We start from the raw sequence: 14768 nt of genomic DNA on the forward strand, positions 1-14768 counted from the left end.
CCTGATGGAAGGAATACTATACAATTATATAAATGTTAACTATGAAGACCACAGTATAAGCAGAAAATAACATTTATAATACAATGTGGGGAAAAATTATATACTTAATCTGTTATAATTATGTAAAACTCCCATGTGTATACAGACCAGTCTTAGGAAAAATGGAGGGGAAAAAATTACACAGGAGTCTTTAGTAAATTTATATCCTGACTTCAGCAATTGTTATAGGAATACTATTTGCATGATACATTAAAATAATTTTAAAATATGTGATTTGTTATCATTTGTTATTATTTGAACAACTACAATGATCTCATGCATACCTACTGTCATCTGTCCTCTCAATCATCTAATCATTCAGTAAATATGCTGCACACTATATCATGAGACTCTTCCTAATTCCTGAGTCTACTGTAAAAATTTACATATAAAAGAGTAAAATGTGTCATCCTCATTAAAGTATCTCTATTAGAGAACACCACAAAAGAAAAAAAAGGATTTTCACTAAAAGCTTGCAGGCTACACTTAAGAGTATTCAAAATTAACTTGATACCATTCAGACTGAAAGCAACAGTCTCCTAAAAACTATGAAAGCAGGTCACAACATTTAATAAACATTACAAAATAGAGATCTGCAGAAATAAGTAATGTTACCTGAAGAATTTTGGAAGCTCCTAATACATGCATTCTCCACAATTTTAACTGCTCATATTTTCTGCCAACCATACCTTTCTGGTAGCTTTGACATCTATTAATTGCTATTTTCAAGTGGACAATCATTCACCTAGTAAGAAGAGTTCTAAGGGGGAAAAACTGATTTTCTAGTAGTCTCTTCAAAGGAAAATAAAATTAGTGCTTTGGAACAAACAATTCAAAAAGACAGAGGCAGGCACATTATACAACCCTACTATGGAATCTTTTAGCCTGCTGGTCTCAGAAATCATGTCTGCTCTCAAAGAAGCTTCTGCCATTGAACTGAACCTAAATGACCTTAAATGAAATTATTAACAAACTGTATCCAAATCCAATCAGCTCTAAAATAAACAACATGGAAAATTAAACTTAGCCTTTCAAATGTTGTGGTCAAGAGAAATGTACCCATATGACGTCTATACTACTCATAATAAATGCTACCAGGGAGTCTGTAATGGTTTTATGTCTGGTAACAACTTTATCTTGAAGGACTGAATGGATTATAAAATTTTAAATTTTTTTTTAGTGATCTTTTTAACCATGTAACTATCAATTTAAATATAGCAATACTACAATTACTCACTAAAACAGCTGGGAAAAGGCTTCACTGATGAGCAAACTGGGTTCGTGTTCTTTAGCGACAATCTCAGAAACTGTTTTCCCTCATTTAGTTCTATAAAATTAAACCAAACACAGACAAATTTCCTTTTATGCCAGGAAAATTTAGTTCTAGTTGTTGTTTACTTCTACATCTACAATGTGTGTTTATAAATCTGGCAAAAGTCAATTTAAAACACTCAGCCCCCTACTGCTACAACCCTAATGCTAATTCTGTATCTTAAGTGATATCATCTAATGCCACAAACGTTGCTTTACAGGTTTCATGGCTTTGGTGGAGGCATTTTATGTTTTAACAGCAAGCTTCACTGGGATAGGCAGGGACACACACAGGAGCATACATAAACCTGCAAATGAAAACCTTCCTTACCATCAGTTGCTGTTGGATGTTCATAAGTTTAAAAATATGTCCAGAGCAAGTGTCTCCAGGAAACGGAGGTTCATGATGTGATTCAGACTCAGAGGTCAATGTATAGATGTCCAATTCTCGATGATGCCTCACAGAACAATCTCCATAAGGGATTTCATAGGATAAACTGCTCCAGGAGTCTGGCTCTCTAGCATTCTCCCTGCAAGCAAGTAAACTCTGGTTAATATATAAACACAATCTCCCAGGTGTAGGTTTAACCTGGCAAATATCACATCATATTTCTAACCTGACTGCTATTAAGAAAGGCTCTATAGCAAAATTTTGGTTTATATAGCTCCCCAATAATACAGGAATATAACAAATTTCTCTTTCCTCCTCATAAGAGGTTACAAATTGGGCAAATGGAAACCACAGGATTCCTCCCTAAAGACATTCTTTAAGAGAAGTTTAGGATCTTAAAATAGTTAATATTATGCTAACAACCAAATAATAAGAATGTGTTAAGAAAGATGGCTTTAGCCTGGTTTCCAATAGTAGCAAGATTTATTAAAAATTGCTCTTTAATAGATTATACCTTACACTAATTACAGATTATGTGGGAAGAAATACCCAGTTGCTACAACCCCTTTAATGGTACTTTAACGTTTGTAATGAGTGGAGGAAACACCCTCAAACTTCTTGAAGTCAATTCCACAGAGAAAACTATAAAATGCCTTATACTATCCTTATTAATATAATTATAAGATTCTGTTTTGAATCATTAATTTATTTTTAATTTAAAGAAGAAACAGGGCTGGGGTGTAGCTCATTGGTAGATCGCTTGCCTAGTATGTATAAGGCCCTGGGTTCCATTCACAGCACCACTAAAAATAAACAACAATAAACAAACAACTGTGCTGAATTCATTTCATTACAAACATATATACAAATAAAATTGACAAGGATACAGGCATATAACAAAGCATTTCTGGCACGGGCCTCAAAGCATGAAGTCTCTATATAGTTCCACTATTAAAAGTCAGTTGTTTGGATCAAGGCAAGTGAATTTGTTTTGTAAGGGCAACAGTACCTCTAATTCTACCCTTTCTTCTATAAGACACACTCATAATGCTTGCATGAAATACAAACCAAAATGTCTATTGTGTTTTTCACAGCAGAAGAAGGAATTTCAGGGCACAAGATAAACCAGCAATGAAAGCAGACAATGGTACACCATACAACCTCATATTCCCAATTACAGTATTTTGGCACACATTTCAAGTGTTAAGCAGCCTTTTCGATGTTCAACAGAAGTATAAAAATTTCTAAATTTCTGATCCTTGGTGTCACTGTTCATTTTTGTTAGTTTGATATAAGGTGTAATGACAGAGTTGGAGATTTCTGTATTCAAACTTCAGGGTTGTTATTTCCTAGCTACAGGATGTTATACAAGTCTCTTAATTTCTTTGGGCCTTCATTACATAATGCACACAAAGGGATTTTCAAGAATTAGAATACAAAGAACTATGACTTTACTATTTGGCATGGAGAAATAAAAAAATGATGTTGCCTATTATTCCTCCTGCTTTCATCCATTTAAAAATAGTTCCTAGTATGCCTTCCTTCCTTGTTCATCTTGTTTTCTGTATTTATCAGAAAATCCTGTTTCTTCTTAAAGCTTTAAAAATACTGAAAACAGTTCTCAAACATCATTTTGAGTAGATACCTAGTAGCTCAAATATTAGGTACAACAATAAGATTATGCTATTAATCCTTCCCTCCTTATCTGAAATGTTCTTTATTTTTTCTTTTCTTATAACACTGGTGTTTTGGGGTTCCTCATATTTCACCTAAGCAAACAGTACACACTGGTAAAGTATCTTAAGAGATTATGGGGGAAAAGAAAGGTTATATTTGACATCAATGTCATGTTTTGAAATGAAAGAAATTAAAAATTCAAGACAGAGACACAAGTAATTCAATTGTCTCTCCAGAAACTATTTTACCTCATAAATCATACCTGTCATTAATAACTCAACTTGAGAACAAGTGAAATTTTAAAAGTGTGGTGGAGTGAAATGCCTTTTTAAAAAGTATAAAAGCATGCCCTTCAGGGTGCAATGAAGGCTACTGCAAAGAACACTACTGCAATTTCCATACTGAAGAATGACTGCCTAAACCAGGTGCAGTGGCACATGCCTGTAATTCCAGCAGATCTGGAGGCTGAGGCAGAAGAAGAGTGAGAGTTCATAGCCAGCCTCAGCAATTTAGCAGAGTCCTATGCAACATAGGAGACCCTGTTTCTAAATAAAACATAAGAAAGGGCTGCGAATGTACCACAGTGGTAAAGCACCCCTGCGCCTAGTTCTCCCATCTCCCAAAACAGGGTACCTAATAGTTGCTTAAAATAAGACTGGCATATACTGTGCTGAATGTTTTATGTATTTATTTATGTATTTTATATATTTATGAATTTGTCAAGCTACTCTACTTTGGGTAAAATGACCTCTAATAAAAAGTACCTACCTATAAGTTAGATCCTTAAAAGTTCAATGGAATGGCTCAAAAATAAATAAATAAATAAATAAATCAGCTACACCAAATGAGAAAGAGACAATTTCTCTGTAAACTCAATTAAGCTGAGTTGTGTAATTCTTAAATTGTTCCATTTCTATTCTTTAAACCTTGGGAAGTCCCTGTCTCTGACCACAAGTTATTTACATTCTATCTCTCCCATCCTGTCCTTCCAGAGGAAGGTGCTTTGGTTGTCACGTTACCTCCAGGTACTAACTTTTCAATCTTTCATTTCGTTGTCCCTATGGACTGTCGCTGCTTCTCAGTTCCTCTAAAGACCTGTCACTGCAATTATTTTCTCACTGGCTTCCATGAATGTCTGTTGCTACTGACATTCATCCAAACCCATCTTATCCTACAGGTCTGAATAAATCCCACTATTAATTTATTCAGCAAGTATTTATTTGCTGGGCACTATTCAAGGTGCTGGTGAAACAAAACCAACATCCCTCTTCTGTTGAGAGCTTATATATTAAACAAGGGAGAAAAGGGCAATCAAGAAAAGTAAGTGACCTACAAGATAGCAAGTATTATAGAGAAAAGCACAGCAGGGATGAATCTTGCAATTTAAAACATGGTAGCATTTAAATAAATATATCTCCTGCTCTGAATTAAACCTGTATAAAAACCTTTAAAACTCCACTAAAAAAAAGCTGGCAAAGCTCTATGCTTAAGAATGTTTGCAGCAACTTTAGGTATTGTAGCATTAAAAACTGAAAACACTGGAGGAGAAGCCCAGCCTCCCGCCTGCACGGTAGGCAGACCACGCAGCCCAGAGAGGGGGCACAGCCGCCCACCTGCACGGTAGACAGACCACCCCAACTAGAGTAGGGGCCCAGCCACCCGCCTGCCCTAGACAGACCACCCCAACTGGAGGAGGGTCCCAGCCGCCGCCTGCGCAGTATGCAGACCACGCAACCTGGAGAAGGGGCTCAGCTGCCCGCCTGCACGGTAGGCAGACCATGCGGCCCGGAGAGGGGACATAGCCGCCCGCCTGTGCGCTAGACAGACCACGCCAACTGGAGGAGGGGCCACAGCCGCCCGCCTGCGCGGTAGACTGACCACCCCAACTGGAGAAGGGGCCCAGCCTCCCGCCTGCTGGGTAGACAGACCACCCCAACTGAAGGAGGGTCCCAGCCACCCGCCTGAGCAGTAGGCAGACCACCCCAACTGGAATAGGGGTCCAGCTGCCCTGCTTGCACAGTAGGCAGACCATGCAACCGGAGAAGGGGCCCAGCCGCCTGTCCATGTGGTAAGCAGACCACCCCAATTGGAGGAGGGGCCCAGACACCCACCCGGGCGGTCACCTGACAGAGCTCTGGACAAACATAAGGTCTCCCTAACACCCCCCACCTCATCAAACACCTTATGAGAAAAACTGATGGAACTCATCTTGGAAAATCCAACCAACCCTTAAAACCCATCAACCGGTAGGCTACCAGCTCGGTTCTGCAGCGGATCAGGCACCTGGTTTACATCTCAGAGAATAAGAGTAGAGAGGCCACAGGTGGAAGCTCAAGTCCTCTCACACTAACTACCAACACCACCCTGAACGCAGAGACTAAAACTAGGAATAGACAACGCCACCTACTGGAAGAAAAGAAAACAGAGTTCTGAGAGACTTTTTTTTCTTTCTTTTTCTTTTTTTCTCTTCTCTCTCTCTTTTCATCCATTCATCCAGTCTCCTCTACCCTTCCCCCTCTGGTCTTCACAACCTCAACATATGTAAAACCAAGAATTGTGCATGGAAAAGGTCTTTAACAACTGAATCAACAGAATAATAAAATATAGAGGAATTGCATTTGCCCCACCTCCCTCCCCCCTTTATTTCTTTTCTTTTTTCTCTTATTTTCTTTTTCCCGCTCTCTTTTTTCTCTTTCTTTCCTTGTTATTTTTTTTTCTCCTTCTTACTCCCTTTATCCCACTTGCAACCCCCTAAACTTTAATATTCATAAGTAGGGTAATCTTATAAATACAGACAGGAGTTTGAATCTATACATTCTTCCATAAATTGCCCATCTATTGGAGAGAGCTCTCCAAAGTTACTAAGTTAGATTAACCCCATACCCTCACTCCTTTTCCCCTAAACATAACATCCTACACCTGAAATTCAGTTTTCTTTATGCTACCAGAGATGGTATGCCTTTCATGAAACTAATGACTATATTTGTAAATGATAATCGAAACCAACATTTGTAGACATACAGTCTAGCTATAAATGCAGTAATAAGAAAACGTGTGCTTAGATGATGTATTATTGATATTGGGAACTGTTAACATTGTCTTTCTCCAAAAAAGGGAGACTTTGCAACTATAAAAGAGCAATATAAATATATAGGGGGAAAATCAATAACACAACCGTTTCACCAAGCAGAAAGAAACGTGAGCAGTATGAAAAGACAAGAAAAGAAAGAACCACAAGCAATGCAGGTCAAATCAACTTTAGAAGAGGTAATATCTGCAGCAGATGGAATGTCAGATAAAGGATTCAGGATATACATGCTTCAGATGATCTGGAGTCTCAAGGAAGACATGAGACAGCAAAATCAGACAATGAAAGACCACTTTGACAATGAATTACATAAACAAACCCAAGAAGCAAAAGATCAACTATACAGGGAGACAGAGGTTATAAAAACAAAACAAAACAAAAAAAACCCCAGAAATCCTGGAAATGCAGGAAGCAATAAACCAAATTAAAAACTCAAATGAGAGTATTACCAGCAGAGTAGAACACTTAGAAGATAGAACATCAGACAATGAAGACAAAGTATTTCAACTTGAAAAGAACATAGACAGCTCAGCGAGACTGTTAAGAAACCATGAGCAGAACATCCAAGAAATATCGGATAACATGAAGAGACCAAACTTACGAGTTATGGGGATACAGGAAGGTATAGAGGTCCAAACCAAAGGAATGAGCAATCTGTTCAATGAAATAATATGAGAAAACTTCGCAGACTTGAAGAATGAAACAGAATTCCAAATCCTAGAAGCCTACAGGACACCGAATGTGCAAAATCATAAGAGATTCACACCAAGACACATTATAATGAAGATGTCCAACACACAGAATAAGGAGAGAATTTTAAAAGCTACAAGAGAAAGGAAGCAGATTACATTTAGGGGTAAACCAATCAGGACAACAGCTGATCTTTCAACACAGACTCTGAAAGCTAGAAGATCCTGGAAAAACATATTTCAAATGCTGAAAGAAAATGGGCTCCAACCAAGAATCATGTATCCAGCGAAATTAACCTTCAGGATGGAGGACGAAATTAAAACCTTCCATGATAAACAAAAGTTAAAAGAATTTGCAGCTAAAAAAAACAGCTCTTCAAAACATTCTTGGCAAAACATTACAGAAAAAGGAAATGGAAAAATAAAAATGAAAACCAACAGCGGGAGGTAGTACAGAAAAGGAAAAAATAAATAAACAAATATGGCTGGAAGTACAAACCATATCTCAATAGTAACCCTAATTGTTAATGGCTTAAACTCACCAATCAAGAGACACAGGCTAGTAGAATGGATCAAAAAAAAAAAAAAAGATCCAACAATATGCTGCCTACAGGAGATGCATTTGATAGGAAAAGACATACATAGACTGAAGGTGAAAGGTTGGGAAAAATCACTCATATGGATCTCAGAAGCAAGCAGGAGTGTCCATACTCATATCAAATAAAATAGATTTCAAGCCAAAGTTAATCAAAAGGGATAAAGAAGGACACTACATACTGCTCAAGGGAACCATACAACAAGACATAACAATCATAAATATATATGCCCCAAACAATTGTGCAGCTATGTTCATCAAACAAACTCTTCTCAAGTTTAACAGTCAAATAGACCACAATACAATAATTATGGGAGACTTCAACACACCTCTCTCACCATTGGACGGATCTTCCAAACAAAAGCTGAATAAAGAAACTATAGAACTCAATAATACAATTAATAACCTAGACTTAATTGACATATATAAAATATACCACCCAACATCAAGCCATTACACCTTTTTCTCAGCAGCACATGGATCCTTCTCGAAAATAGACCATATATTATGTCACAGGGCAACTCTTAGAAATTATAAAGGAGTAGAGATAATACCATGCATCCTACCTGATCATAATGGAATGAAACTGGAAATCAATGATAAAAGAAGGAAGGAAAAATCCTATATCACTTGGAGAATGAACAATATGTTACTGAATGATCAATGGGTTACAGAAGACATCAAGGAGGAAATTAAAAAATTCTTAGAGATAAATGAAAACACAGACACAACATATCAGAATCTATGGGACACAATGAAAGCAGTTCTAAGAGGAAAATTCATTGCTTGGAGTTCATTCCTTAAAAAAAGAAAAAAACAACAAATAAATGATCTCACACTTCATCTCAAAACCCTAGAAAAAGAAGAGCAAAACACAGGCAAAAGTAGAAGGCAAGAAATAATTAAAATCAGAGCTGAAATCAATGAAATTGAAACAAAAGAAACAATTGAAAAAATTGACAAAACTAAAAGTTGGTTCTTTGAAAAAATAAATAAGTTCGACAGACCCTTAGCCATGCTAATGAAGAGAAGAAGTGAGAGAACTCAAACTACTAGCATACGGGATGAAAAAGGCAATATCACAACAGACACTACAGAAAAACAGAAGATAATTAGAAATTATTTTGAATACTTATACTCCAATAAAATAGGAGATAGAGAAGGCATCAATAAATTTCTTAAGTCATATGATCTGCCCAGATTGAGTCAGGAGGATATATACAACCTAAACAGACCAATATCAATTGAGGAAACAGAACAAGCCATCAAAAGACTACCAACAACAGAGACATGAGGTGGGAGGGAAAGGGAGAGAAAAGGGAAATTGCATGGAAATGGAGGGAGACCCTCGATGTTATACAAAATTACATATAAGAGGTTGTGAGGGAAAGGGGAAAATAAACAAGGAGGAAAATAAATTACAGTAGATGGGGTAGAGAGAGAAGATGTGAGGGGAGAGGAGGGGAGTGGGGGATAGTACAGGATAGGAAAGGTAGCAGAATACAACAGTTACTAATAGGGCATTATGTAAAAATGTGGATGTGTAACCGATGTGATTCTGCAATCTGTATTTGGGGTAAAAATGGGAGTTCATAATCCACTTGAATCTAATGTATGAAATATGATATGTCAAGAGATTTGTAATATTTTGAACAATCAATAAAAAAATTGTAAAAAAAAAAAAAAAAAAAAAAAAGACTACCAACTAAGAAAAGCCCAGGACCGGAAGGGTATACAGCAGAGTTTTACAAAACCTTTAAAGAAGAACTAATACCAAAACTTTTGAAGCTATTTCAGGAAATAGAAAAAGAGGGAGAACTTCCAAATTAATTCTACGAGGCCAACATTGTTGAGAGCCACAGCCGAAGGGGCCCCAGCAAACTTTGTTGAGAGCCACAGCCGAAGGGGCCCCAGCAAACTTTCAGACTGCCAGCTGATGATTGGCTCACAGCGGCCCCAGCAACATCTAGCTGATTGACTCCTCTGCGGTGATGCTCATTGGGCTGTTTCCCTGCCCTTTTGGACCCCGGAGCTACTCATTGGGGGACTTTTTTGGCTCCGCCCATGCGACCCAGCCAATCAGCCTCAAGAGAAGGAGGATTGTGGGAGGAAGAGGCTGGTGGTTGGGGAGTGTGACTTGTGGGAAGCCGGTGGTGGCAGTTGGGCTCTGAGGGTTTTTTCCTGAGGAGCTGTTTTGTTTGGCGTGTGTGGTTCTAAAAATAAAGTTAGTTTCTTTTGACAAGTGGCTCCTGAATTGTGCCCAGCCAGACTGCGGCACAACATCACCCTGATTCCTAAACCAGACAAAGACACTTCAAAGAAAGAAAACTACAGACCAATATCTCTAATGAACCTAGATGCAAAAATCCTCAATAAAATTCTGGCAAATCAGATACAGAAACATATCAAAAAGATCATGCATCATGATCAAGTAGGATTCATCCCTGGGATGCAAGGATGGTTCAATATACGGAAATCAATAAATGTTATTCACCAAATCAATAGACTTAAAGATAAGAACCATATGATCATCTCGGTAGATGCAGAAAAAGCATTCAACAAAGTACAGCATCACTTTATGTTCAAAACACTAGAAAAACTAGGGATAACAGGAACATACCTCAATATTGTAAAAGCTATCAGGCTAGCATCATTCTGAATGGAGAAAAACTGAAGGTATTCCCTCTAAAATCTGGAACAAGACAGGGATGCCCTCTCTCACCACTTCTGTTCAACATAGTTCTCGAAACACTGGCCAGAGCAATTAGACAGACGAAAGAAATTAAAGGCATAAAGATAGGAAAAGAAGAACTTAAATTATCACTATTTGTGGATGACATGATCCTATAACTAGCAGACCCAAAAGGTTCTACCAAGAAACTTCTAGAGCTAGTAAATGAATTCAGCAAAGTGGCAGGATACAAAATCAACACACATAAATCAAAGGCATTCCTGTATATCAGTGACAAATCCTCTCAAATGGTATTGAGAACAACCACCCCATTCACAATATCCTCAAAGAAAATAAAATACTTGGGAATCAACCTAACAAAAGAGGTGAAAGAACTATACAACGAAAACTACAGAACCCTAAAGAGAGAAACAGAAGAAGACCTTAGAAGGTGGAAAGATATACCTTGTTCATGGATAGGCAGAACTAAATGTTAATTAAAATGTTGATATTACCAAAAGTACTCCATAGGTTTAACGCAATGCCAATAAAAATCCCAACAGCATTCCTCACAGAAATCGAAAAAGCAATCATGAAATTCATCTGGAAAAATAAAAGACCCAGAATAGCAAAAGCAATTCTAAACAGGAAGAGTGAAACTGGCGGTATAGCGATACCAGATTTTAAACTATACTACAGAGCAATAGTAACAAAAACAGCATGGTACTGGTACCAAAACAGGCAGGTAGGCCAATGGTATAGAATAGAGGACACAGAGACCAATCCACAAAATTACAACTACCTTATATTAGACAAAGGTGTCAAAAGAATGCAATGGAGAAAGGATAGCATCTTCAAAAAATGGTGCTCGGAGGACTGGAAATCCATATGCAACAAAATGAATCTGAATCCCTTTCTCTCGCCATGCATAAAAGTTAACTCAAAATGCATCAAGGAGCTTGATATCAAAACAGAGACTCTGCGCCTGATAGAAGAAAAAGTTGGCTCCAATCTACATACTGTGGGGTCGGGCTCCAAATTCCTTCATAGGACACCCATAGCACAAGAGTTAATAACAAGAATCAACAAATGGGACTTACTCAAACTAAAAAGTTTTTTCTCAGCAAGAGAAACAATAAGAGAGGTAAATAGGGAGCCTACATCCTGGGAACAAATTTTTACTCCTCACACTTCAAATAGAGCCCTAATATCCAGAGTACACAAAGAACTCAAAAAATTAAACAATAAGAAAACAAATAACCCAATCAACAAATGGGCCAAGGACCTGAACAGACACTTCTCAGAGGAGGACATACAATCGATCAACAAGTACATGTAAAAATGCTCACCATCTCTAGCAGTCAGAGAAATGCAAATCAAAACCACCCTAAGATACCATCTCACTCCAGTAAGATTGGCAGCCATTATGAAGTCAAACAACAACAAGTGCTGGCGAGGATGTGGGGAAAAGGGTACACTTGTACATTGCTGGTGGGACTGCAAATTGGTATGGCCAATTTGGAAAGCAGTATGGAGATACCTGGGAAAGCTGGGAATGGAACCACCATTTGACCCAGCTATTCCCCTTCTCGGACTATTCCCTGAAGACCTTAAAAGAGCATACTACAGGGATACTGCTACATCAATGTTCATAGCAGCACAATTCACAATAGCTACACTTTGAAACCAACCTAGATGCCCTTCAATAGACGAATGGATAAAAAAAAAAGTGGCATTTATACACAATGGAGTATTACTCAGCACTAAAAAATGACAAAATCATGGTATTTGCAGGGAAATGAATGGCACTAGAGCAGATTATGCTAAGTGAAGCTAGCCAATCCCTAAAAAACAAATGCCAAATGTCTTCGTTGATATAAGGAGAGCAACTAAGAACAGAGCAGGGAGGAAGAGCATGAGAATAAGATTAACATTAAACAGAGGTGGGAGGGAAAGGGAGAGAGAAGGGAAATTGCATGGAAATGGAAGGAGACCTTCACTGTTATACAAAATTGCATATAAGAGGAAGTTAGGGGAAAGGGAAAAAAAACAAGGGTGAGAAATGAATTACAGTAGATGGGGTAGAGAGAGAAGATGGGAGGGGAGGGGGATAGTAGAGGATAGGAAAGGCAGCAGCATACAACAGACACTAGTATGGCAATATGTAAAAACGTGGATATGTAACTGATGTGATTCTGCAATCTGTATACGAGGTAAAAATGGGAGTTCATAACCCACTTAAATCAAAGTATGGAATATGATATGTCAAGAACTATGTAATGTTTTGAACAAATAATAATAAAAATTAAAATTAAAAAAAATTTAAAAAAACCCTGAAAACAGTCTGTCAGTAACTAGAAACTGGCAAATTAAAGAACAGATGTATAGATTATTACAAAAATAACTGGAAAATAACTGAAATTATAGTTCAGTGACCTTTTTCAACTCTATAATGTTCAAAGAAATAAGGAAAATTAAAAGGTTAAGAAATGTAACAAAAGCTTAGTAAAATTCACACATAATAATCGTGTAAGGGTTGTTGGGTTATAGGTTCTTCTTCTACCTCAAGATGTCAATGTTTTTACTATTATTTTTAAAGTTCCTATTCAGATCTCACTGCTGTTCAGTAATGCTTTCACTCACCTGTAAATCGGTCCATTCCCCTGTCCCTGCAAAAGGGTTACACTTTCTTTTATTTTCACAAATGCCAAACATTAATCACATCTACTTCATTCTTAGTAAGAGACTCAGGTCCATCTAACAAGAACTAAAATAACCATCTTTAAAAAAAAAAAAAAAAGCTTTTAGCCATCCTAACTTCTTTATAGTTAGGGGTTTTGCTTTATTTCTTCCTGCCTTCTCTGCTTCAGGGACCATCTGGCTGTCCTTAGTTTTCCACCCACTGTGGGCCTGTTCCTTCCCCACACCAGCAGCAGACAAAGCATCCCTGGGAGCAAAGGGAATTCTGCTGAGGGTAGAAGCAGCAGCAATCCGAGTAACTCTGTAGACCAGGTGTTCTCACCTAAGGAATCTGACAATGTGAGGGACATCTCTGATTGTTAACACCTGGGGGAGGACGTGGTTTCCTACAGCAAAGAATTATCAGGCCCAAACTTTCATTGGTGCTGGGATTGAGGAACCCTGCTCTAACACCATGGAACTACTCTGTTGTGTCCCTCCCCTTCCCCTCCCTTCAAGAGGCCACTCACCACATCTACCTCCTAACACTTTCAGACTTCGCAACTTGATGCTTACTCAATCCCACCACTATTAAAACTTCTTTGTCACAGACCTGACACCAAGTAAATCTCAAAAATCCAGTGTCCTTTCTTTATCCCCATCATCCTTGATTTTCACAGAATTTTCAAATATTGATCTGAGCCTTCTTTTGAAATGTATTTCTCATGGGGCATCCATAAGACACTATCTGTTCATCCACTATTGTCCCTGGCTCTTCTTCCTCTCACACAGATGTGAATATGTCATCTTTGAACTCAGTCTTCCTCTTTCACTCATCCTTTTTCACAGACCCAGTTCACCTCCCAAATTTCGGTCTAGCCTCAAAGTCTGAGTTTTGCCTCACATGCCAACTACTTGATGAATGTCTTTACCAAGATGTCTAGGGGGCACTCTCAAATTTCAAATCTCAATTTTATATTGCCCCATCCATTCCAAAATCCATCAAATCCAAACCTACTTCCTTGAATGAAGCCACTGCTATCCCTAACAATATTATTTTTCTTGTTCAAAATGTTTTGTAGATTGCATGTTTACAATGCTTCTCCCATGCAGTCGCTTATTTCCATTCCTATAAATACTGCTCTAGCTCAAACCTTTGCTGCATTACCTGGACTCTTGCTACTACTCTCGTTTACAAGCCAGCTGCCCTAGAATCTCTACCAGCCTTCAAATCTACTACATATTTTTTTATAATAATAGTGAAGTTATTCTCTTGCTCAGAAGTTTCCTCTGTGAAGGAAAACAACTATTTTTATTTGTTCTTTTTGCACTGGGAGAACAACATGTATTCTGTTGGCCCATATCACCAAGGCTTTCTCTTTAATCTTAACCATTCTACTGTATGGATATATAAATCAAACAGACACAAAAATTCATGACCAAGGCCACATAGCTCATAATGGTACTCTCACAGGCCATGCTACACCAACAGTTCTTCTACCCAGCCACAGACAGTCTCCACCTTAAAGACTGGTGTTGTTTTCCAGCCACAACTCATCTTCTTATAAGCCACTGTGGAGCCAAACTGAAACACACTGCCCATTCCTGAAACACAACCTGTATCTGCC

The 14768-nt window shown here is 38.0% G+C and overlaps 1 protein-coding gene across 9 annotated transcripts in view; it reads right to left on the reverse strand.

The window, feature by feature from the left end:
- The window catches only part of Akap13 (A-kinase anchoring protein 13), a 328817-nt gene that overhangs the window by 161419 nt on the left and 152630 nt on the right, over positions 1 to 14768 (reverse strand). For all 9 annotated transcript variants that reach the window (XM_076851393.2, XM_076851391.2, XM_076851388.2 and 6 more), the window contains exon 6: positions 1682 to 1880. In XM_076851393.2, coding sequence (XP_076707508.2) covers positions 1682 to 1880 — 199 coding nt within the window. The remainder of the gene's footprint in view (positions 1 to 1681; positions 1881 to 14768) is intronic.

This window comes from Callospermophilus lateralis, chromosome 3 (genome assembly GCF_048772815.1).
Source record: "Callospermophilus lateralis isolate mCalLat2 chromosome 3, mCalLat2.hap1, whole genome shotgun sequence".
Taxonomy (NCBI): Eukaryota; Metazoa; Chordata; class Mammalia; order Rodentia; family Sciuridae; genus Callospermophilus; species Callospermophilus lateralis.